At 41.6% G+C, this 26,669-nt stretch overlaps 1 protein-coding gene across 1 annotated transcript; it reads right to left on the bottom strand.

Annotated features, from left to right (window-relative positions):
• Positions 1 to 345: 345 nt before the first annotated feature.
• syngr1b (synaptogyrin 1b) lies at positions 346 to 25,817 on the bottom strand (the record flags this gene model as incomplete). Its single annotated transcript, XM_083986992.1, has 5 exons — positions 25,705 to 25,817; positions 25,449 to 25,596; positions 7,917 to 8,154; positions 3,675 to 3,820; positions 346 to 597 (listed from the first exon to the last, which is right to left on the bottom strand). The coding sequence occupies exons 2-5, from the start codon at positions 25,548 to 25,550 to the stop codon at positions 346 to 348; spliced, it is 738 nt and encodes a 245-aa protein (XP_083843118.1). The 5' UTR covers positions 25,551 to 25,596; positions 25,705 to 25,817.
• Between the last annotated feature and the right edge of the window lie 852 nt (positions 25,818 to 26,669).

The following is a 26,669-nucleotide window of genomic DNA, read 5'->3' on the forward strand; positions in this document are numbered from 1 at the left end:
CTCCGGAATATTTATCAGCATGAGGGTGAATTTCATTTTTTGGTGAACTATTCCTTTAATATTACTCTTTACCTTAAGTATGTTAATTTCTATTCTGTGTAGTGTTGAAAGTTCACATGTTGCAAATGTCTAACAATGCCTTTGTAAGAGTTTGAGGTTAAAACTTGAACTTGTGTGTAGTAGCACCCACTGGTACTGGGTCAGACTAACTTAGCACTGGATCATTGGATCACTTCTACATAGGAAACAATAATAAATACTGCTCTAAATGAGAAACCTTGGGCAACACCATCCAGATCCTCCCCACTATATATCTATCTATCTGTCTTTCTATCCCTAAACACCTCAGTAGTCCTGACGCTGGTAGCCTCCGGTGCCATCAAAGGCCCCATCGCTGTTGGCCTGGCCCCCTCCTCCTCCTCCTCCTCCTCCTCCTCCGCCTCCTCCGCCTCCTCCAGGGCTCTCCAGGTCATCCCCACCGAAGGAGGTGTAGGGGGCTCCAGCTGCATCCTGGCTGGGGTCCATGTATTCCTGGGAGAAGAGGGCTGAGTCAGCCCCCAGCTTGTACCTCTGGAAGCCCAGGAAGGACTGGCCCGCCTTCGATAAGACAAGATGATCGCAGCGGGCAGAGAAGGACGAGAAGGCGGGTGGGGGGGAAAGAAAAAAAGAAAGGTGCAGAGATGGTGATAGAAAGGTGTGGAGATAAATAAATGTTGAAGCAGAGATGCAGCGGTGTTAAAGCAAAGGGTGGGAGGGTTGGGGGGGTGGAAGAGAGAGAAGAAAGAGAGAGAAGGAAACAATGATTAGTTGGCTGAGAGGCTTGTGAAGCATATTAGACAGTCAGAGTGAGTCGTTCATTCAGTCGGAGCAGGTTAGTTCTTCAGGCAGAGGTGCAAAACAGGCTGTTTATCGATAGTGAGACACAACACCCCCTCCCATTTAAACTGAGTCTGTGTGCATTATTAAACAGCCGGGGCCCCTCGCGCTATAAAACCCCACAAATCTCACTTAAGACAACAATTAGAGACGTTTCAAGGCGACGGTGTGCAGAAGCCAGATATCGAGTAATACACACAAAGAGAAAAACCACAAAGACAGTCGATGTTGATTTAAAGCTCACAGTTGTGGGAAGTTTCACCAGGAGGAAGTTTTATTCACTGCTGTGTGTCTCGGCTGATGAGGTCCGTATCACCGATTTGCTTTGGGTCCCATCACATGATGGTATGTTACAGACTGTGGCCTGAATATTTCAGATGCTTTTGTTAATATGGATGCAGAACATTTTTTTTTTCTTATATTGATTCAGTAATAAAAATTATTTATGGCTAATTAGCACGCACAGTTTCATAGAGCCATAAAAAATCCACTCAATCTGCAATAAAACCATGTCATACTTGGATTGTTTTAAAAACACCCTGCTTATACTGAGGAAGTCAATCTCAAAAAGCCATAAAAAACTATCTACCAGCTTAATCTCATGAAATATTACAAGGAGGGAGAATGTGGACATTTTAAGAATGTATATTTTTGCTAATTTTGGGAGGAACTTGACAAATAAAACTAGAGCTGGCAGCAATGTCAGCTAAGCATAAAGAAAAAAGAGAAATAACTCCTTTAACCCTTTACTCTAACCCGGCTACTGTAACTTAAATCTCTAATTCTACGTTAGGCAAACCAGCTTGGTATTAAATATAAAGACATGGGAGTGGTACTGACCTTAAACATCTGGCCAAATGTGGATAAATAATACATTTCCTAAAAATGTCACAACTATTTGTTTTGAAGCTTATCCAAAAAACCAAAACCAAAGAGAAAACATAACCTTTACAACCCTGGTTTATGCAGTGCACTTTGTAAATGTACAAATATTCATTACAAATACCTCATAAATCAAAATTACACAGAATTAAAAGAAAACAAAAAACCTTCTCCCCTTAATAGTCAGAAGCAAGAAGGATGTGAAAAACCTTCATGTTCATGTTAATGGTGAAGAATGAAGTGGTAGCCTGTCCCGTCATTGGACTGTGCTTGTTTAAAAGCTTCAGCTATTGACCTGATGAGTTTTGAATATGAAGTTAAAAAAGTTTCTCCTCAAGAATCAAACATTCAAACAATCAGCATGATTTTATTGATCCTTTTTGACTTCTTTCTTTTTTTTTCTTTTTCTTTTAAAAACATAAATAGTGTTATTAGGGTTTGGCTAGAAAGACTGCATGGGAACTGTAAGGAATTACAGCAGTTGAAGTGGGTGTTTAAGACAAATCTCAGCATTTGGTGGAGTAATTGTTGAGTCATCAGTATTGACCAACTCCTAAATCAACCCACCTGCACAGACATTATCATTATAATGTGGCTGAGTCAACATCTCATTGGCAACAGTTCTGGTACAACTGTCCGTCCTGCTGCTGCTGGCTTACAAATAAACTCACATCTCATCTCTCACAGCAGCAGTTATTAGATGTTGACTATAGGCGCCCTTTAAACAAGAGCAACCACAGTCAGGGAGTGTGTAGGACGAGCTGCAGGAGGTGGTGGGGTGGGGGTTTAAGGGAGCAGAAAGAGCAGTGTCAGACAAAAGGTTGATGAGGCTGAGGGGGGAACAGCTTGATGTATTCCTCTTCGAATGACACGTTCTTTAACTTCTCCATAGAGAAGAGAGTCTGGGCGCCCTGTTGGAACAACATCCACACATTCATGAGTCCACGTGCACACAAACACAGAGGAATATGTCCACACGCATCCACATAGTCACCGATAAGAAGATGGCAGAACAGTAGTTGATCATAAACCTTAAAGGGATAGTTCAACATTTTGGCAAATTCGCCTATTGCCATAATCCCTATAATTATAGGTTCATTACCTTTAATTGTCGGTGCAAGTTATTTTGAGATCGGCGGGGCAGAGACGTGAGCTGCTCACAAAACGGTACTTTTGCCTTTCCCTCAAAACTCATCAAATACACAATACAACAACTCCAAAACACTCTTGTGGAGAACTTGTGACCTGCACATTCACCGCGTTATGAGATAATAACGTATAATTATGTAGCATTACGATACACGAAGCAAATACTCTTAACTACTTGCGTTTTTTAAATCACTCCACCACCAGCCGTGTCTCGAATGTAGTTCCGACTGCATTTGCCTCGAAAACAACTCTGTCTTGTAATGTTACATGATTATCTCATAGCGTGGTGAATGTGCAGGTCACAACTTGTCCACGAGAGCGTTTTGGAGTTGTTGGATTGTGTATTTGATGAGTTTGATGAGGGAAAGGCAAAAGTACCGTGTGCCTCCATTAAGTTAGCTGAACAGCTGGCATCTCTGCCCCGCCAATTTTAAGCTTATATGTTCAGCTTGCACCGACAATTTAAGGTAATAAACCTACCCCTAAAACTAAAGGGATTATGGCAATGGGCCAATTTGCCAAAATGTTGGACTGTTGCTTTTATGTAATTACTGCTGGGCCGGCCGGGTCCTGTATGAGCCAGTGGATGCTAAGGGGTTAATGACACTGGCACAAGCAAAGGAGCATGGGAGAGTGAATCACAGTTTTAGGCATTCGGTCTCTTCCTGGATCAACCGTCCAAACTTCAAATACAAGTGTCGACAGGATGTTGTTATGTCATATTGTGTTACACTGTAGACTAACACGGTGTCTGATGAAGGTCTTACCCAGGTGAAGATTGAGAAGAAGGAGAAGGTGATGGCCGCCCGGGCGGCGTCGCCTCCCTCCTTTAGAGGGTTGTCGTCGTGGTTGGTCACCTGCCACTGGTTGGCCAAGAAGCAGAAACCGACAAACCACATGAAGGACCAGAACGCTGCAGAGAGAGAGAGAGAGAGAAGAAAGACCAAGACTGTGTTAAAATAATCACAGACATGCAACTGCCCGTGTGGTGCCGGATTTTCTTTTGTCCCACTCTCATGGCTCCACTCAAAAAAATCAAGCTCAAGCCACCAGAGAGTTAACTAAGCATAAACGCTGTAAAAGAAAACCTCTGATTAAGATTCAACCTATTAGACAGTGCAGTTTACTGATGTACCCTGAACGCTTCACATACAGGGGAAGGTTTTGTTTATAGTTGTTATCGCTAAATATACATAATGTTTGGTTCTCATGCACACTTTTTTCCCCCCTTTATCTTTGAGCAGAGTCGTGCGCTAGCTGCTTCCAGTCTTTATGCTAAAATACCTACTGCCTGTTTCTTGGGCGCATGACGTCTGTCCGACTACCCATTTCTCCGACCATACATTTCTTTATTTTTGCGTCCATTAGTTCGACCTCCCACTTCTCCGACTTAAGTATCCCTAACCCTTAACCTTACCCTAAACCTAACCTTAACACTGTAGAATGGGTAGTCGGAGAAATGAGCCGTCGGACTTTTGGGCAGTCTGTGTTTCTTTGTTATTAGCCTGTTGTTTTTTCTCCAAACAAGGAAAATAGATACATTTACATAAATGTACATAATGTTTGGCTCTCCTGATGATGCACTTCTACTTTTTGGTGAGTTTTACACTTTTTTTCCCCCTTTATCTTTGAGCAGAGTCGTGCTAACTGTGAGCTTCCAGTCTTTATGCTAAGCTAACTGCCTACTACCTGTGTCTTTGTTGTTAGCATATAGTTTTTTCTCCAAACAAGGAAAATGTTGTGGATGTTAAATGCCCAGCTTCCTATAAAACAGATCCCAACATTATTTAAAACTTCCCAGTTCTTTAATTGACACCAGTTCAAGGGGTCATTAGTACTATATTTTCTAAGGTTAGTTGTGTAGATACAAGGATCACAGGTCAGACTGCACTGTATTAAATGTCAAGCCGTCTGCCATGATATTGATTTTGGGCTGCACCTTGACTTAAGCAGGCCAAAAAACCTCCACAGATGGAGGTCTAGGGTGATTTCAAGGATTTAGTCCCTCGAACCAGATCTGGTTTTATCCAATGGAGCGGCAGTGGCAAACGTTACCCACTGCAAGTGTGACAGCGAGGAAGGAGAAAGCTTAATCAGAAACATCCAGGTCCGATCGGGACATGTGTAGCAGCTGTTCCCTCGCTCGCTCCAGTGAGGTACAAAGTGTCTTATAACACAGACACGGTTGGAGACAGAGAGCAGGTGTATGAGTGATGAGAAGAGACGGAGAGGATCTTGTGCGTATGACAGGAACGGCCTCATTAACCGACTCTACACTCGACTGTCTTGTCATCACATCTGAGTTCACTGCAGTGGCGTTGCAGCAGAGGAAGGAGAGGAAGCCACCGTAGGAGGAGACACAAAGTACAATGTGTCAGAGCCTGGTGAGAGTGCTCCTCTTCCTTATTATCCCTCTCATTCCTCCTCTGCTTTCATAAATGATGATAACCCAACTATGTATGTCATTTTTTATAGATTGAAGAGCTCGCTCGCATTCACTCTGAGGAGAGTGGATCTATTGGCTGTGGAAAAGTGAACAGGAGTAAGGCAATAAACTAGAAGTGCCCGTGAAACTGCAAGAAATATGGTCACAATCTCCTCTTCCTGCGTGACGGCGCAGAATAATGGCCTCAAGTGTTTTGAAAAACATGATGACGTCACAGTGAAGGTGACCTTTGGACATAAAATATTATCATTTGTCATTATATGCTACTACTATGCTTCGTTTTTGTTTTGTTTGTCTTTTATTCTTGCCATCCCCACACGTGTCTTATATTGTTTGTCTCTACACAATAATTAATATTAAAAAATAAAAGAATAACTTAAAAAATGATATGCTGCTGCTACATGGTCTTGAGATATCACATTCAAGAGGTCAGAAATCTGTTTTGTGCGGTCATAGTAACCTTGACTTTTGACCTTTGATCACCAAAATTTAAGGAGTTCACCCTTGAATCCAAATAGACGTTTGTGATGACATTTGTGACCTGCACATTCACCACGCTATGAGATAATAACGGAACATTACGAGACAGAGTTGTTTTCTAGGTAAATTCATGCAATACCGCTAATGCACATTACCATCGGGGACAGTTTTTCATCAGGCAGTCTCTGTATTTACCTCTAAAACAACTCTGTCTGGTAACGTTCTGTTATTATCTGATAGCGTGGTGAATGTGCAGGTCACAACTTGTCCGCGACAACGTTTTGGAGTTGTTGGATTGTGTATTTGATGAGTTTGATGAGGGAAACCAAGAAATCCCATTAGCCTCTGTAGCGTAGCTCTGAGCAGCTCGCGGCTCTGCTCTGCCGTTCTAAAAATAGCTTGCACCAACAATTAAAGGTAACAAACCTACTCCTAAAATATAGGGATGGGCCAATTTGCCAAAATGTTGAACTATCCCTTTAAAGAAGTATGAGAAGGACATTAGGTTAAATGAGTGAAGCCGACTGGATAAAACAGATTCTGCCTCTCGACTCACCTCTCCAATTTGTCATTGATAGAGCAGGCATAAGTTGTTGTTTTTTTCTTTTTTTATGATCAGCTCATGTTTCCACCTCCTGCTGAGGATCAGATTGAAGCCTATTGTACCTGGTGCTGCTGTAATATAACCTCCTTAATGTAGTTTTATCATATGAATTATATGTGTTTATTTATCTACGTGTAATTCGAGCTGCAACGCCCGGGGAAATGGCCTGGTCCAGTCACGACGCATGCTGCTTAAAGTTTGAAATAAATTACTCTTTATGTATCAGTTCCAGTTCCATAATGCTTTCAATTGACCTGCTTTTAATTCATCTATATTGAATCTCAGATGAATAAATGTCTTTGCGCTGTATTAAACCACAGCTCTGCTCCGTGCAACTTCATTTAAAAGCCTGAGAAAGTTACAGTGCAGTTTGCTTTCAATTGGTTTCAGCTGGTTTTATTTGGCTTTTATTTGGTCTCATAGCCCATGCCAGCACTAACCTGAATCTTGTGGCTCACTAAGTAATAAATTAGAGAGACTGCTGTTTTGTTGCTGTTACTGTGAGTCCTGCAGCGAAGAGTCTTCGGCTGCTACTGGAACCTGGAGAATTGCGTCGGTGGGACACGTGATCGCTGCCTTGCCCTCGTTTTGTTTTTATGATCTCATGAGTGTGATTTCCTCACGAGCCGTTCGGCACTTTGCTGATCTGTTTTGAAAACATTATGAAACTGGAACTTACTTTGTCTCCGGCTCATTAGAATCAATTCCCCAGCACACGGCCTGCTTACATTACACCCTCCATCTTCTCACCCTGTCTAGTCTTACATATAATCTAATATATTTCAATCTGAATACAGAACATATACTTGTGGTGCCTTTTTGTGTTATTTAAAGGGATAGTTCAACATTTTGGCAAATTGCCCCATTGGTTCCCAACTCCAAAACGCTCTGGTGGACAAGTTGTGACCTGCACATTCACCACGCTACGAGATAATAAAGGAACGTTATGAGACGGAGTTGTTTCAGAGGTAAATTCATGCAAAACTGCTGATGTGCGTTCCCGTCGGGGGCAGTTTTTCATCAAGCAGTCTCTGCATTTGCCTCGAAAACAACTCTGTCTCGTAACATTGCGTTATTATCTCATAGCGTGGTGAATGTGCAGGTCACAACTTGTCCACCAGAGCGTTTTGGAGTTGTTGGATTGTGTATTTGATGAGTTTGATTAGGGAAACCAAGAAATCCCATTAGCCTCCGTAGCGTAGCTCTGAGCAGCTCGCGGCTCTGCTCCGCAATTCTAAAAATAGCTTGCACCGACAATTAAAGGTAACAAACCTACTCCTAAAACTATATGGATTATGGCAATGGGCCATTTTGCCAAAATGTTCAACTATCCCTTTAAATAATGTTAATTTGGGTATTTTAGGATGCAACATCTTATAAACTGTATTTTTGTTTTCTTTACCTGAATCAAAAAGAGACATGAAAGTTAAAACTAGGAGAAAACGACCATAATGTGACGTAGTAAAGTGTGTTGTTTACCCGACACTCCGATATCAGCCAGCACAGCCTTCTTGCGGTCTTTGACGCTGCTGATCTGGGGGAAGTAGACGTCCAGAGCCAGGAAGGCCATGCAGCAGAGGAAGGCCATGGATCCCATGAAGACGCCGTAGTTACAGGCGTTCTGGTTGCGGTTGAAGATGCAGTACTCCTCCACCTCGCTGGGGCGGTTGATGTAGCCCTCGTTGGCGATGCAGCCAAAGATCACGATGGAGAAGAGCTGCAGAGAAGAGGAGGAGATGAGATCGTGAGAGGAGAAGGACAAATTTACACAAATCTGAAAGGAGAAAACTTTCTCTTTTTTTTTTTTTTTTTAAACACAACCTGAGAATGTAATTTATTTATTCATAATTTATGTTTCTATGGTTTTGTAAATAGATAACCAGGTAAAAAAGGGTCTTTATGGCTGCATGGGCACAAACATTAAAGTCAACAGACCTGGAAACTAATTATTAAGAAGAAGAAAGAACTCTACTCCTTTTGGGACATGTTAGTATTTCTTTATTGTTTTTATTTTTTTATAACTGTTGTTTTAACTATTTCATTTCTTTGCCTCTTCTCTTATTGTATTGTTGTGGATTGTATGTTCAAAATAAAGTCTTCATTCATTCATTTATTCAACACATTGTGCAACAAAAGGCCAAAATACCTTCAGAGCCTGCACGCACATGAGGACACACTACCAGGGCCGTTGCTAATGATTCTGGGCTCCCTGAAAAAATACTGAAGTGGGCCCCCTACTGTATGTATTATCATTCTTAATTTATTTCAACCAGGGTAAAGATGATGGCGATTGACCATAATAGACAACCTGCCTGTCATTCTGATTTATTACTTCTCCACTATGTCTCATGAAACTTTTTGTTTTCTTGTTTCTAATGTCATACGAGGCCTGTGAAAACATAGTGTAGCATTAGAGTTGGGTGAACATCCTTCATTGGTTCAGTAAGGGTCAGTGCATTTTATTTTTTCAATGCAATTCGTGTGATTACTGTATTATGTTTTTGGAATAATGTACGTGGGAAAAAAGGTGCATAACTGATGAACAAAGGCAACTCCAACATCTTCAGGCCAAATTTTATAGTTATAGTAAAAAAAAAATAACACAAGTGTTTCCAGTTTACTTGCTATGATCCCACTGATGATTCTTCTATATAGTAAAAGAATGAGTGAAGGTGTTTTCTGTTCACCTTGTGATTGAACACCATCGCCTCACTCGCTCCTCCACTTCCACGGTTTGTAATAATTCATAAAAGCCCTTCGCAGCCCAAAAGGAAACCACCTGCTGTAGTCTGACAGTATATTTAGACTTGACTGTGTAATTTATGAATAAGAAAACGCTCCAGTGTGACACGCTCAGCTCATAATGTCACGACAACCCTGCAGGCCACTTTTCATGAATAATGCCTCATGTTTTGTTTTGTTTTTCTTTCGGTCCAATGTGCCTCTGGGTTTCCTCTGGAATTTGGCTGTGGAGAAATTTGCCTTTCTGCTATTTACTATGACAGACACTGCAGTGAGGTGAATCATACAGATATACTCCTTGCTTGGTGAGGATTTTATATGAATAAATGCTGTTTCCCAGGTGGAGAAATCATCAATACTTTGACTATAAGATTAAACATTTATAACACTGTCTAAACTCTGTGGTGAAAAATGTTATCTGAAAAAACCTAGATGTTAGAATCAAAGCATGCCCATCTCTCTGTGTGTGACACTAATTCATTACCTAAGCTGATAAGTAATTTGAGACATTTTGTTCCACATTTCTCTTGAAAAATGTGGATTTCAATGACTTTAAGTGTCATGAACTGGTTTTGACACAAAAAAAACCTTTTGAGTGTAGTTTTTGGTGGTAATTGCTCCTGTGTTTTATTGAAGCGCTGCATTACACAGTCCTCTTGTGACTCTTCTTGACCGTGTGAAATCCTCTTTAAAAACCAAGCGTTTAATTCATAAAAAAATGCACCATGGTGAGTTGTGAAGAGGGTTTTTATACTTAAAGTGTCCGTCTTTCCCACCACTGACTGACAGTGGAAGGACTTTGACAGCGTCTGAGTTTTACCTGGCTATGATCCAATATGTGCAACACCAGAGTCACATGTGCAACCAAATAGGTGCATGTGGAAAAATGTACCTTTTATTTAAATTTTTGCACTAACCCCCTGTTTAATTTTTCTTTGTTTTTTAATTAAGCGCAATACATTCCTCTTTTTTTGTCTCTTAGTTTATATGTATCCATACATACCTATACTGTATATATATATAGGCATGTATGTATGGACATACATATATATATGTAAGTGTGTGTAATTAAGTCCTTCTTTGCATCCTGTTTATTTGGTTTTTTCCATGCTCCACTTTGCATCTCTGATGATTTGGCAGAATAACAATAAAGAAAGAGAATCTCAGATCTTGAATCTTGAACCCTGATCGCTCACTCCTCTCTCCTCCTCTGTGTTTTTCTTTTCTCCTCCTCTCCTGTCTGCCGGTGTCTGGAGGAGCGGAGACACAAAGGGCTACAAAATGGAGTCAATAACAGGAGCATGTTACTAAGATACCATCTAATCCCATCTCTCTCCTCTGCTTTCCCCTCTCTGAGGTCATAAATATGAGACCACACACACACACACACACACAGTGTTAGTATTCAGGCCTGCAGTGCAGTGTAGCAGTCTGCTTTCTACTTCAATTGATAACAGCAGATCAGACAACTCCATCCGACTGACAAACCCTCACACCAAACCTCCCGGGAGCCGGTTCTGTCTGGATATGGACCGAGGCTGAGTGTGTTTATGTTTGTCTGCAGTCGATTCTGCTGCTGCTGTGGTGAGTGATGGATACTCGATGTGTGTGTTTGTGTGTTTGAGAGAGAGCTAGGAGCTGTAGGAGCGGACCTTGGGGTTTGTGGGTATAGTTTACCCAGCTGTTGTGTCTGTATTTGTGTAATAAATGACAGCGATACAAAGGGAGAGCGCACAATAGACTATACTTCCACTGACAGCTCCCGACCATGAAGGCCGCGGCGGCGACCGGGCCGGGCAGAGACAGGCAGAGACGGGCATGTCAGTCAGGACGGGGATTACACCGCTGCTTTTTTTTTCTTCTCTTTTTCTTTTTTCTGTTCACTCTTTCTTTCTTTATCTGCTTTCCATCCAACGCCTCGGTTTCTTTCCACTGTCTGCTCCTCACTCTCTCGTCAGATCCACGTCGTTTTCATTACTGACACACACACACAGAGCTCAACATCTGAAGTGGCAGCCGAGGCAGACTCTGTTAAATGTACTCGCAGCAGACTTTATTTCAAGTCAGAGATTTTGAGATTCAATACATTCGACTGTGTGTGTGTGTGTGTGTGTGTGTGTGTGTGTGTGTGTGTGTGTGTGTGTGTGTGTGTGTGTGTGTGTGTCTTGAAATTCAAGTCACTGTGCTTTGTAATTGTGCTTCTCTTTGAAGGAATTCCCCGTTGCCCTCGTTTTATCCCAGTCGTGGCCCAGTTAACACCAGTATGTGTGTGACTGTAATCCCTCCTCTGACAGAACAAAGAGACACTATAACTAATGTTGACTTTTCATTTCTTAACCCTTTCTGGAATCTCTTATCAGCGGCTCTATCAACCACAGCTTTATTGACCGTAGAGCGTACGGTTTTAAATGTCAACTTGAAGTACTGTAACGGTTTGTTTTACAGTGCATTTCAGGAGAGGAAGTTATCACATGAGCATCCTTTTTTACTTGTCACATTAATCAGACTTGATTTGTTATTACTGCAAATGAGGAAAACCACAGTGTTACATTGCTTGACCAAAGTGTTTAAAGGGATAGTTCAACATTTTAGCAAATTGGCCCATTGCCATAATCCCTATAGTCATAGCAGTAGGTTCGTTACCTTTAATTGTCGGTGCAAGCTGTTTTTAGAACGGCGGAGCAGAGCCGCGAGCTGCTCAGAGCTACACTACGGAGGCTAATGGGATTTCTTGGTTTCCCTCATCAAACTCATCAAATACACAATCCAACAACTCCAAAACGCTCTGGACAAGTTGTGACCTGGACATTCACCACGAGATAATAACAGAACGTTACCAGACAGAGTTGTTTTACTGTAGAGGTAAATGCAGAGACTGCTTGCTGAAAAACTGCCCCTGATGGGAACAAGCATCAGCGGTTTTGCATGAATTTACCTCAACTATCCCTTTAACAGAATAGAAGTGAAGCAGTACAAAAAGGACAAGACAAGATTTCAGTGTTTCCTCTACAGCTCCACCCATCAGATCCACCTAGCCTGGGAGTGAGAGGGTTAAAAACCCTGGTGCCAGCGTTAGGAGTCAGAGGCAATTAACATGAGGACTGCTGGGTCGTCTGCCTCTCAGCCTGTTCTGTTTTCATCTCTTGTTTGTGTCTTGATTATTTCTCCATAATGCTGAATAAACCTGTTTTTATTTTTAGCAAAAGTGTCCTATTGTGGGTGTTTTTGGGTGGGTAGCCTATCTGTTGTTACACACCCTTACAAAAGCTGCCCCAAAACAAAAAACAAAACCCACCATGCCTCAGAAAGTCAGCTCTGTCTGCTGTAAATCTCACAACATAATCAAGTTAATCATTTATGTAATCAGTTGTAGTGTATAAAGTAATATTGTGGTCATTTTTCACAAATTCCCAGTGTAAGGAGGAGGAGGACACAACACACTGAGTGGAGACCTTTGTCTCCACGCAGCCTGGACACGGGAATCACGAGTTGGCATTTGGAGCCTGGATCTTGACGACATACTGGAACAGTGTGTTAGCAGGCGGCTCAACCTCTCTGCTTCCTCCTCCCTCCCTCCATCCCTCCGTCCGTCCGTCCACTCTCTGTCTCTCTGGTCTCATGAAGGGTGAGTGCAGGAGGATAGTAACACCTCAGCTCCCTCCTTCATCTACCTGTGCTCTTTCCCATTGAAGGGGAAGATGATGATGAAGAGATGCAGGGATGAGCGGAGGGAAGCGTTGGGGGCAGAAGGGGTATGGAGGCGGTGCTATTTTTAGAGCGGCTGCATCATCGCTCCCTCCCTCCCTCCCTCCCTCCCTCCCTCCCTCCCGTCTTCTCCCATCTCCTCTCGTTACAGGCCCGGCCTCTGCCCACGAGTGTTCTTGAGAAAAATGAGTGCGCTCCAACACACACACACACACGCTAACACACACACACTAACGCACACACACTAACGCACACACTCAACCATATACAGCTCAAACACATGCACAGTTTGTCCACTGCTTCACATGCCTGGCTTACTTTAAGATTCGGGTCAGAAAACACAAAGTCACACACACACACACACACACACACACTGAATCAAATGATGTCGGTGGCCGTTCGAGCTCATGAAATACACCTAAACATACTCATGGACTGTAGTTCTTCTCCTCCCTCTTTGGAAAATACCTCTGTCTTTTCAGTTGATATTTACTTTACTACATCACAGACTCACAGACACAGAGTGTTTCATTACATAGTGTTGTAGTAGGATGTAGTAATACGAAGGTGTGTGACCTGAAAACTCATTTTTGAGTATGCTAATCATCTAAGTTTCCCCATTGGCTCCTGGACAGCCTGGACATTTTCCATGGCAAACAGTTTCAAGATGCCCCCCCACAAACAAATATGGAGAATAATGAACTCACACAGACTCACTTCAGAGACCATTTGGAGCAAAGCTATGTTTGTTTTAAATAGGGTTTAAGACCTCTTATCTTTTTTTAATATACTGTATGAATGAGAAGACTAAAGCTGCACACACGCTCATTATTTATTGTTATTACAGCAAACGGTAATGTATTGTTAATGTTGCATATAACTTTATGGATCATCATAATTATTTTTATTGTTGAATCACAGTGGGAGGGAGGGAGGGGGGGGGGTTCTGAAATAAATAAATAAATACTGACTCCCACTAGGATTCTGGTTTACTTGTTTTGTTGTGCTTCCCCCAAGTGGGGTACTGTAATACTGTACACCCCATCTACATGTCTATAATGTATGTAGAAGTATGTTAGGTATGTGTGTGTGTGTGTGTGTGTGTGTGTGTGTGCAGGTATGCATGTATGAAGATGTAAGTGAATGTACAGGCGCGCGTACCAATACGGTGCATGTACATATTCGTTGATATTATTATGTACTCACTTTTTTTTTGTATTTGCTGCTCTTTGAGACAGAAATGTGCTACAGGTAAGTCTGTCGCTAGAGTTAATTCTTAGTCTAAGTTTGCCATGTACCAAGCCTGAAAAGTTCAATAAAGACTTGAATGAAAAAAAAAACCCATAAAGCTGAAAAATTAATATAAATAGCCTACTACTGAAATTACTGCACTATGGCCAAGTGTAATAACCTAATTGCTGTTATATATATACTGGATTTTTTCAGAATGGGCAAACTGTGAGATATAAAACCTGAATATAAAATATAAAAATTCACATAATCATTATTCAAAATATAACTGCTGTACGATTTGTGTGGGTGTGTGTGTATCTTGTTATGCCATGAGCTACTGTATTGAAATATGCGGATACCTATGTAAGTCGCACAAAGCCATTGTTTTTATTACAGAAAAGAGCACTGAGAATAATACACAATGTTAATTTCAGGGAACACTCAAAGGGATTGTTGAAGCTCGGAGAGTTGATTAAATTGGGAACACTGTTGATTGTATTTAAAGTAAAAAATGTACTTTTACCTGCAAATTTGCAGAAGTATTTTGTTTTAGTTCTGCAATATATCAGTCACAGAAGGAAGTTTAATTTCAAACATCAAATGGTGAGGACAAGTTAAAACAAATGTGTTTAGGTGTTAAACTTTGGAACTCACTAACAGTTGAAGAGAAGCATTTTTCAGTTCAAGAGGGTTTATAAGAAAAATGTGTGGAATTTATATAGAAATACTTATTTATTTGTATTTTTACTTTTTTTCCGTTGCATATAGTTGGCTGTAAACTGGCATAACATCTGATATAATGTGTTATTTTGTTTTAAGAAAGGAGCAGGTAGCCTATTATGATTAATTATTAAGTTTTCTTCATCCTGCTCCTTTTCAATCCTAGGATTGGAACGAATAATAAAAATGAAAATGAAATGAAATGAAATTGTTAAAAATGCTTCCAGTCATTTGTCTAATTTGACAAAAACGTACCTCAAAGAAAAGGTTTTTGTATGTTTGGTGTAATGGTCATGAGAAGATCAGAGCTACGCCACAACAGGGGTCAGGAAATGCTAATGCTAATCAATGCTAACACCTTAGAGATATTAACAGGACAACTATGACTCGATTTCAAACTTTTATTTTGAAGGCAAAAGTCCAGTACTTCTGTATCTATGAATTCATTAAGTGACTATATTTGGTTCTTTAGTTATCGTCATGCTAATTTGCTCTGGAGCTAAAAAATGATGAATCAGCCAAACTAAACTAATTGCGTATTGCAGTTCAGCCAATAAGCCAATTAGCAGAGAAATGTAAAGTTTTTATTCTGCAGACACAGTGGCTGCGTGTCCCTCGCTGCTTTAGATTTGGATGCAGAAGGCGGTTTGTTAGCGTCTGTAACAAGGACAGCAGGACCTGCAGGGCCGCTGGTTTTTCGTGGTGTGACACAGTTTGGTTTTCAGTTTCCTCGTCTGAGAACCTCCACTGGGAAATAAAAACCCACCACCAGGGACTCTCTTTCTCTCTCTCTATCTCTCTTTCTCTATGGTATAGTGCTCTTCTCTTTCTCTCTGCTTGCTCTGGTTACACAAACACCAAACACACAAATACCCTTACTCGAAGTAAGGATCTTTGCTGGGTTTGAAAACACACATCGTCTTCAGGGTCAGAATTATATTTGCTGTCACATGTTCAGGGTGGGTGGGTGGGTTGTTTGGTGGGGTGGGGAGATTGAATTACTGAGCTTTTTCTTCGGCTGCCGGCACGAATCCAGCCGTGTCCTTCACACGCACATCTACTAGCTAGCTACATATCGCAAGGTGTAACTGTCTTTGTATTCACTTTAATACACTTTATACACAAAAGCATTGAAACAAATTGGATGCTTGAACTCGCTGCACCTATAAACATTCCTCACTTGCTCAAGAGCCATGAAGAGTTGAGCATGTGATACGGTTTCATACATGACTCTCCTTCACTTCCACCCTCTCCTTTTTTTAACTGTGATTCTGTCAATATATAAGACTTCTCTAGGTGTGTGTGTGTGTCTGTGTGTGTGTGTGTGTGTGTGTGTGTTCCCTCGCCCCTCTGATCCGTAGACAGATCACAAGGCTTGTGGAGGTGATGAAAGCAGGCACTGTGAAGAACACCACGTGGGCTCCTGATCTTGTGACCATCAGAGGGTCACATACAAATTGCACATTAAGGACGCCGATTGCCAGAACTAGAACTGTCTATGTGTGTGTGTGTGTGTGTGTGGGTGCATGCTAGTGAAACTGCGTGCATGATTGCCAGGACTGTGTGAGTGTGTATTTATGCTTGTGAAACTGTGTGCATGTATGCGTGAATGAATGTGCTTCCTCCAGAAACTCCCTTTCTCTGTCTTCATTTCTATTTCTGCTTCACTTTCTCTTGCATCTAAACCTTACCTGACTTTCTCTACATTTTAAATCTGATACATGCAACACACACACACACGCACACACGCATGGGCGAACAGCCATGTGAGCCACCAGGTAGGTAGGACAAAATCATATCAGTGCAGTCTGGCTCATTGTGAATGATTTAGAGCTGCTGTTGTGTTCGCTGAAAAGCCTTTTTGGCTCCATTGTGGACACCAGACAATTGAGCCGGGCCTCATATCACCCTGGTATTCACACTGTACCTCACACAAAGTCCTAAATAGCCACACACACACACACGGAGGCACACGACAGAGCGTGCGGCCTGGCATTGCATTCTATCCTGGCCTTTGTGACTGCAGCCTTCATTACTGTGCCCACAATCGAACAATAGCTAAGTGAAATGCCATCCACGGAAAAGAAAAACAAATCTCTTTATTGATTGATTCATCACCTGATTTAGCTACATGGGCGATATTATTTTCACCTTAAAATTTAGTGAAGCAAATTGACAGATTTTTTTTTAAAGACACTGACTGTGATCACACTATTTCTTCTCAGTTTAAGGTCTCAAAATCTTATGGAAGTTGATTTCCATGAACTTTCCCCTTGTTTGCAGAATAAAAATAAAAATAAAAACCAAAATTCTTCAAAGCAAATATTAAAAAGTCCTTATGTCCTGTCTGAGCGCTACAGTGAAATGATGACGGTCTGACAGGCTAACTGGTTAGCATGATAACTTCAAGTACAGGGAAAGAAGTGATAGAAATGAGGAAAAATAAAGGAGTTGAGAATAAAACTGAAGCTTAATTTGTCATTTGTCTTTTAGACTCATAAGTAAACAGCTTATGGCTAACGTTGGCTACATAGCAATAGCAAGCCTTACTAGCTAGTTTAAATAAATCTATTGGTATTACCAACCAGGATATATTTGAGAGTTTGCATAATTTGCTTTGACAAAGTTAAACTCTTGCATTTTTGTAGCCTAATGTTCAGATCAGGTGCTTTAAGTTAAGTCCAACACAGAGTGGCTGCATGCATCAAGGATAGTCAAATGCACACACAAGACTCATTATATTGACAGATGAAGTAGTCAAGGTACATTAGCTGGGAAGGGATCTGCCGACCCTTAGCTGCCGTGCTCTGGAAAACCTGGCATCTGTTGGTGCTGGGAAATAGGGCACGGGTGCATCCTGACAAGTCTGTCCACGTCAGCCTGCGTTGACCAGACATCATCAGGATGTCGTGGGAAACAATGGGTGCATCATACGGCAGACACGATAATGGTTTAAATGGGGATAGTAGCACACGGGTTTGAACAGTCTCTCCTACGAGGGGGCATTTATGGCATCATACTTATTTTGTCCAAACAAGAAGTGACAGAAGGGGGATGTGTGAGAAATGAGAAGCGATAGCTTGAGAGAGAAGTTAATTCTGCTTGATTTCATCCCTCTGCCCACCTGATCAATTTCTGTGTTAAGTGAAGGCTGCTCTGACGTCAGAAGGCACCAGCCATCTACAGTAGTGAGCACTTCAGCCAGCCTCCACAAGTCTCCTTATGTTTTTCATTTCTTATGTAAAGCTACAATACTACAACCAAAAAAAACAAATGTGCAAAATTTAGACACACTTGAGCCCTTATCCTCTTTGATCACTGATCTTACACTCCACACTTCTTCATAAAATATGACAATATACTAGATTACAAGCTTTTGTTGCTCACTGAAGCCACTTATCCACCACACACAACACAAGAGGACAGTACCAGCTCTGCACAGCATTATATTACATACATTCATCAATGACAGATGACGGAAACCTGATCCTCTCTGGCGTCACGGACAACCGTTGTGATTTTCTCAGATTTGTTTTTGATCTGCTGTCAGGAGCAATCAACATCCCCGCACCCCCCCAAAAAAATGACAGTCAGTGAATGATCAGCAAATCGCTTGTGAGCAGAGACAGACGTGACAGAGAAAACTGATGTTCATTGCAGGTTAACAGCTCAATAATACAGGATCAATGCTGGAGGATATTATATACGATGTGTGTGTGTGTGTGTGTGTGGGCTTATTGTCTGCTGCGGCGTGTTAGCCTGGACTGGGGATACCTGATTGCTGCTGTCACCATGGCAGCAGCTGCTCATGTAATGAGACAGAGAGAGGCAGAGAGTGATAGAGAGAGGAGAGGAGACCTTGTCAAAGTACGATTCAAGGAGAGCCGCTGCAGCAGCAAGGTTACACAACCACACAGACAGACATAATCACAGCCACGCTCGTATCCGCACATCCACACTGTGTTCTGCTCTGCCCACTCGCTCATTCACACACACTCTGCTCTCCCTCACTCTCTCGCTTTTTTTTATTTTTATTTATCATCCCTCTCCATCTGAAATTGGGGGGAGTGAGTGAGAACATGAGCTGCCCAGAAAAACAGGGTTGTATCACTCTAAGGAAACAGACGGTTCCTCAATCTTGTAAAAGCCCAGCCTAACAGAATCAAGTGGGAGCAGGACGGCAATCTGGACTGCTGCTCATTCAGTTACTTATGCATGTGTTTCTTGACTGGTATGACAGGTCCATTATGCATAAAGAGCTACGCAATTTCACTGTATCGTATATTTCTATACACAGGAATCGTACAACTGCACTGAGAGTCTTTCAAAGAAGGGGCTTCAGCCTAAACCTGGGTGAAGGTGCAGCGATTTCATTTCGTGTTGCAGATCGGTCTGGATAAGAAGCCAATGAGGCAGACTTCCACTTCCCAGAAAACTAGGGAACACGATAATGTCAGAGACATGTTACTAGACAATTTAACTGCCTGTTTGATGGCCATCAAAAAATGGCTAAATGACAATCTTCTTCAACTAAATTCTGCTAAAACTGAAACACTGATTATTGCCCCAGATAGTGCCATCCCCCCCATAAAGCAGCACCTAGGTCAGTTAGGTCTTTCTGTCCAACCAAGTGTACGCAACCTAGGCGTTGTTTTTGACAATGACATGTCCCTGGACCACCACTGTAAACAGCTGGTGAAAAATTGTTTCTATCACCTGCGTAATATAGCGAAACTGAGGTCCATGATTTCAAGACCTGAAATGGAGATGGAAATTCATGCTTTTATTTCATCTCGCATTGACTATTATAATGCTCTTTTTATGTGTTTTAACAAAAAGGCTGTAAATCGCCTTCAAACCGTGCAGAACGCAGCTGCAAGGCTCATAACTGGATCTAAGAAAAGGGATCACATCACCCCAATTTTATATTCCTTACATTGGTTACCAGTTAATTTTAGGATTCATTTTAAGATTTTAGTACTTGTTTTTAGAGCCCTCCATGAACAAGCTCCCTCGTACATCACTGAGCTGCTGAGACCCTATTCCCCCTTACGTTCACTAAGGTCATCAGACCAGAAACTCTTGATGGTCCCCCGCACCCGTTTTAAAACACGAGGTGACTGCTCTTTCCAGGCCTCTGCCCCTCGCCTTTGGAATGCTCTACCATCGACCTTGCGCAGTATAGAGTCCACTGAAGGTTTTAAGAAAAAACTTAAAACCTATCTTTTTAGACAGGCTTTCAACTGATGTTGACGTTGTGGGGCCTCTGTAAAGTTTTCCTGAAATTGTGCTGTTATGTATTTTTTGTTGTGATCTCTGTACTGTATTTTATTGCATTTTATCCTTGTTGTAAAGCACTTTGTGATTTTATCTATGAAAAGTGCTATATAAATTAAACTTACTTACTTACTTACTTACTATGTTAGCAGACATGTTAGCAGCTTTTATTTACATGCAACATGGCGGCCACTGAAGAGTAGCTATCTGGCAGCTACTACACCTTCCCCAGACCCAGAGCCAGTCCACACGGATGCAGGTTTAGGTGAATCCGCATACGTTTTTGATCGTTACGGCGTTTCATCCAGACGGAAACCTGCCTTTTTAGGGGTGAAAACTGTATTTTTTGTGTTTTTGTGTTGTGTTTTCCTGGCCTGGCATATGTAGGCTACTAGGAGCGTTTCCAGTCATTTTCAGTGGATCCATGTGCACGCAGATATTTCTTGAAACGGTGCTGTATTTACAGAGAATTTTCACAAAACGCACAAGGAAAAGATCGTTTTGGGTGAATCTCTGTTTCCATGTGGACAAGGCCCCAGACTCGATCTCAGATGAGACGGTGTTAGCCAGGCTAGCTTCGGCCCGCTCACAAATGAAACCCAAAGCTGTTTGTTGTGGGGACATGACTTCACTTTGATCTGAAGCCAAGTAGCCTACAAAATCAACAGTTGCTGAACAGCTAGCTAGCGTCTTGCTCTTTACATGGCTGATAATGAGATGATTTCTGTGTGAAAAGGAACTGAGCCAAGTGGAAAACCCAACAAGTTCATCAATTCATCCAATGATGTGGACAGATTACCCTTAAAGAACCATGTCAGTGGTTTTGCAAGTCTCACTAGAACTGCACATTCTTCACATCTGGCCATTTTGCAAACTATGCAGCCATGTGATGCATGCATCTGGTATCTAATCAATTCTATATCTTATGAAAATCTGTTTGTTTGTTCACTCGACAGTTATGCTACAACTTGCTCGACTTGTGCAATCACATATGCATTTTAGTAAATGTAGACTTGATGATTGAAACAACATTCTTCTATTGATCAAAGGTTTTGAACCTTTCTTTACATTGCATCTTCACCTTTCCTCACTCTTTTCATCATTGGACACTGACTGCAGGTCCTGTTGTCTGGATGCAAAATCCATTTACCACACCTGCATTGCAGACTGTTTGATCCTTTACCTCTTGGCCCGCTGTGTAACTGTGCAACCTTTCCATTGTGCCGGGTGTAGCTTAGCCAGTCAGCATCAAAAGACCTTGAAAGGTGCATCATGCATTTGAATGGAGACAGTTTACAGAGATAATTAGGGAGTTAAAACATGGTGGCGTGGTCAGTGCATCCACCTGTCTGTATTTAGAAGAACAGATTGTAACATGCTTTGTCTAATGTTTTGCATGTGTAGTGACTGAAATCTGAAGCATCTTCATTGTAACCAGCATCACTCACACAAACCACAGCCTCCAATAAACTGTGCTGCCCACATCTGATGTGAAGCTGCAGTGTGGGACATCTCTTTGTGACATTTACACTTATTTTGTGACATTTATACCCCAATAAAAAGGGCAGGGACAGTAAGTCACTGTGGGAAACTGATGACATAGGCCGCTAGCTGGTTAGCAGGCTAACTCCTGTAGAGACAGTCCACATGATGGAGACAAGCAGATAGCTCTTGGTGAGTAAAAGACTGAATTTTTATGATTAATTTGTACCGTTTCTTCTAGACTGGAAATTTATAGCTGTTAAGACTAATTGTAGCTGTAGCACTACTATTATATTAAAGCCAGAAGATGTATAAGTGAGCCCATCCTGCTGTTTACATATAAATGTAAGAACATGGTGAAATTTACCACAAAACAAGACCACAATCAATCAATACTGCAGGATGTTGACCAATCAGTGAAGAGTTTAGGGATCCACATTGGTACTGTGCTGCCAAATGCCAAAATGTAAATAATCCTATTTAGCACAGCAGCCAGCTGAGCTCATTTGTAAATGTTTAAGGCTTATTTAGTTAATACAGGACGTAGGCTACTCACAACATGATGGCATATTACAATGCAAACATGCAGCCTGCAGGCCAGCAGCTCTTAAAATAGTCTGCAAAGTGTGTGTGGATTCTGACGTCCAGGCACTAACGCACTGCGTCTGTGTGTTTCTGTTTTTCTGACACGTAGATGACAGAATGCGCTGCGTTGCAAGTCTGTGTTTGTAAATGGTGAGTAACTAGTTCATATTAGCAATAACAAACTCTCTTGACCTCTGAGATGCTAATCATCATCATCATCACGGCTAAATTTAAAATGTAAACCCACGTTACTTACATAAGCTCATTTCAAAGACAAAACTAGTGTTATACAAGTATAAATCATACACTTTATTATAAATCTGCTTAGAAACATCACTTATGCTCCAGACAGTGTTTAAAAGTCATGAAAGAAAATAATAATCTGATGAACTATAGACTTCAGGCAAATCTTATAATCTCTGTGTGGAGCTGGTAATTTCGGAGTCTCGACACAGTCAATGAGCAAATGTTTGATTTAACCTTCTTACGCTTTCAAAGAAAAACACACACATGCTGCAAATATCACTTTCCTTTCTGCATTAGAGCAAAACGCTGAACTTTGATCTGTAAATTCATCAGGCGAGAAAGGGAGCAGCGCCGCTCTGGGTATGTTGACATCAGGAAGTAGAAGTGCTATTGCTTTTCTTTAAAAAGAAAAGAAAAAAAAGCAGAGCCAAGCAACTAAAAAAAACACCACATTTAAGTGCATAATGATTTGATGTTGCCCAGGTATTAACCTTGATCTTTAAACAGCAGCATAACTTAAGAAACTATGCTTGAAGCGAAAGAAGAAGATAGAAGAAAAAGCTTCAGAAGTAATTCTCTTTCAAATATAGATCAAAAGCAGAACCAGAGGCAAGAATGTGTCATATCAGCTCATCAAGTCGACCTGACAACATTCAGTCTAATTCAATACATAAGTGAAATTCTTCTTTTTTTCTTTTCTTCATTTAGAAAACGATCATTAACACACGAGGTGCTCTCCTCCCATCTGTCACTGTGTTCACTCTTCCTCTTTCCTCCATGCGTCGTGCACCATCATAGACACACTGACTGCACTGACTCCCTGAGGCTGAATCACACACACACATACACATACACACACATACTCATTAGCACCTCCACATAGAGTCCTCCTCACTAAGAAGTAGGTGAGAGAGGGGGAGAAAAGTGAAGGAGCGGGGAAACTACACACATACACATATATTTGACGTCCCCCATCACCAAATGTTTAGAGCGCTGATAGTTTCCTCCCCCTCGGTCCACAGCAGACTGGATATTAGCACCATCACACAAAACATCACAACTCAGGCTGTGGCTGTTACTATGGAGACGTGGTGTTGCTCTGGGGGCAGGGCATCTGACGAGGGCCCATACGTCGTTGTCTGTGCAGGTTTTCTGTGCAGACCTTTAATCAAGTCTGTTGTGTGTAACAAAGGTCAAACTATTTGTTGATGAATCATTTAGTCAATCAATAATAAACCAATCAACAACTACTGTCATCATGATCAAACCCGTTTAAGGCTTTGATCAAGAAAATACACAAAAACATTAGCTGGTTTCAGGTTCTGCAGTGTGAAACTTGATTCACTCAGTTTTGTTTGAGATTTCCACTGTTGTAAATAGACGTATAAAGTATAAATAGTTCATCTATAAGCATATAAATATCAACAAAATGTACTAAATCACACATAAATAACTTATATTTTGATGTAGCAGTCAAAGTAAACTATAAAATGTTTCATCGCAGCAGTAGCCAGATAATATAACACAACTTCAGAAATCTACATCTGCTGCTCACACGACTGTGAGGCCTTTCATGGGTTCACTGCGTGGTCACATGACCTGCACTTCCCACCGCTCCACAGCTCAGGGGTTAACACACTCACAAGCTATTTGCACTCTGTTGCTTTCATGTGGTTTAGGTTTAAGTGATGCAGTTAATTGTTTTAAGGTTTCAATGTCACAGTATCATATACAGAATACAGTAGAGCCACTGTTTGAATAAGAACTGCATTTACAACAATAAAACAAAATGTTCACCGGATTAATCACTGGTCTTAAGTGGTGACTCAGTGAACCAGTGTCAATCAGATCCTTGTGACCCCACCACTCCTCAACCAGCACTTGATGTTATTTAAGGACACAAGGGGCAGACACACTCCTATAAATAAGAAATACTATGACTTTCTGCTGTATAAAGTGGTGAGACAGGAGCGGCCTTCACACTTCAACCTACACAACATACCAACTATCCATTGTGTTCAGTGGCTTTAAGAGAACCTGAGGTTTGTTTGGTTTCTGGGTGAATTTCACAGATACCAGCGGACTTAAAGGGCAACTTCACTCAGTCCCCGTGGAGACAAACAACCAACCTGCAGCTTAGTGATCTTCAGTCACCAGTGGAAAAAGTGTGGGTGATTATCATGTGACTGACTGCCATCATGGTGCAGGCTTCCTCTGCAGCTCTCAGACAAACTGGCTTTTATACAAGGACCTATCTTATATTTTGCCAAATAAATGAACTTTCAGCATCACTAGGAATATACAATTCAAACAACAGACACAGAGGAAAGGAGTGGCTGAGATTTTTCGCCTTGTAATTCTCCATTAGAGGCCTGTATGTCTGTATCTTTAACCATATTTTTGTATCCTTTGTCCCAAATGAATGTGATGTTTGATACAAAAATAAAAATTGTTGAAGCCATTCATTCAGACTTCAGTTGTGGAGTCGTGGAGACTTTGGTTTCCAGTTCTTTACTTCACTTCCTGACAGTGGTCGCCAACTGTTGCTATCTGTTTCCCCTCTCGTGGGAAACAGATGAAGGTTGTTTTTTTGTTTTTTTAACCATCCATGAAATTATTTGCCATGAAACTACTTTGAGCTCTCACTTTACCTATTAGAAAACATTTCAACAAACTAAAAGCAGTAAATCATAAGGGCCCCTCTGATGAGGAGGACCTTTTCCAGGCCTACTTCAACTCACAATCTGAAAACTTACTATTAAGCAGCAGAAAATATGCAAATGTAACATAGTGCATATTAAATAACATAAAGGCTGGAATACTATATTGTATTTTAAATAAAGATAGTGTAATTTTGAGATTTTGTAATTGCTTACTTTGTTATGAAGCCTTTCTGGGCCCTTTATAGGCTCTATTAGGAAACATGCAAACCTCTATTTTCATATAAAGTGATAAATACAGCCACTATTGCCCAGAAGTGAGAACCAAACCAAACCAACCCAAATGAGAGCGGCCACTCACCCAAGACACGATGCGGAGAATGGTCTGAGGCTGCTGGAAGAAGGTGACGGGGTCGAAGGCTCCTCCGGCTTTCCCTGCTCCGTATGCCTGCATCCCCTCCATGGTCCTCCTCCTCTCTGGACAGCCTCCTCTCCCACTGCTGCTGCTGCTGCAAAGCACAGGTTCAGGGCGACAGGGTGTGTATAGCTAGAGGAGCACCGGGTAACCGACACGGAAAAATCCCCGAGTCTGCTGCCTCCTGTCAGTGCTGCTATACTGTTACTGCTGCTGCTGCAGGGATGGATGCACGCACGTCTCTCCTCGGCTCCTCGGCGCTCAGCCTCCCCTGCTCTCTCCTGTTGTTGTTTTTAATTTAACCTCTAAATTCCCCTGTTGTTGTCCTCTTCCTCTTCCTCCTCCTCCTCCTCCTCCTCTTGCTGGATGATGATGATGATGTCCGGACGGGCAAAGGCACAGGACCGGATGATGCCAGTGTTTTGATGATGCTCTCTCTCTCTCTCTCTGAGCGCAGCGCAGGCAGGAGCCGGTGGCGACCACGTGAACGCGCTTTCGTTGTCTGACTGTCACGCCTCAGACTGTGTGTATGTGTGTGCGCCTGACTCCTAGTCCAAAACACACTCGTAAACCCACGCATCGAGCACGCGTACGTGTTTGTAAAAAAAAAAAAAAGTGTGCTCACAGGTTTGGCCACAAGGAGTCACGCGCTTTCCCAGTCAAAGCAAAAGCCCCTTCCTGCCCCCCACCACCCCGCCTTTACAAAGAGTAGACAAGAGAAGGAGACGATAAAATGATTCATGTAGAAAAGGACATAATAATAGGACACAATAACTAAAGCTAAGTTATATAACTAAGATGCCCAAGGCTGCTCAGTAAAGATTGGTGTTTTAAAGTGGCACAATAATAACTCAGGTCATTGACTTACGTCTGAAACTCACTGTACTATTCCGGATATAGATTTAGAAGCCATATAATATCGTTAAAACGCCATATAAAATAAAATAATAAGCCCATATCAATTATAAATGGTTATGGAAAGAAATTCTGCCCTCTGGTGGCCTTTCTGGGCTTTACTTTTGAAATTACCGACCCTTACTATTAAAATATTCCTGCACCACCATCACAAGTTAACAATAACAACGATTATCTTTGTTCTTGAGCCGTAGTTTGAGTTTTAAAACGTAAATCCCATCACCAATTTGAAGAAAATGTACCTGACAGACA

The sequence above is a fragment of the Trachurus trachurus genome (genome assembly GCF_905171665.1).
Source record: "Trachurus trachurus genome assembly, chromosome: 1".
In the NCBI taxonomy this organism is placed as follows: domain Eukaryota; kingdom Metazoa; phylum Chordata; class Actinopteri; order Carangiformes; family Carangidae; genus Trachurus; species Trachurus trachurus.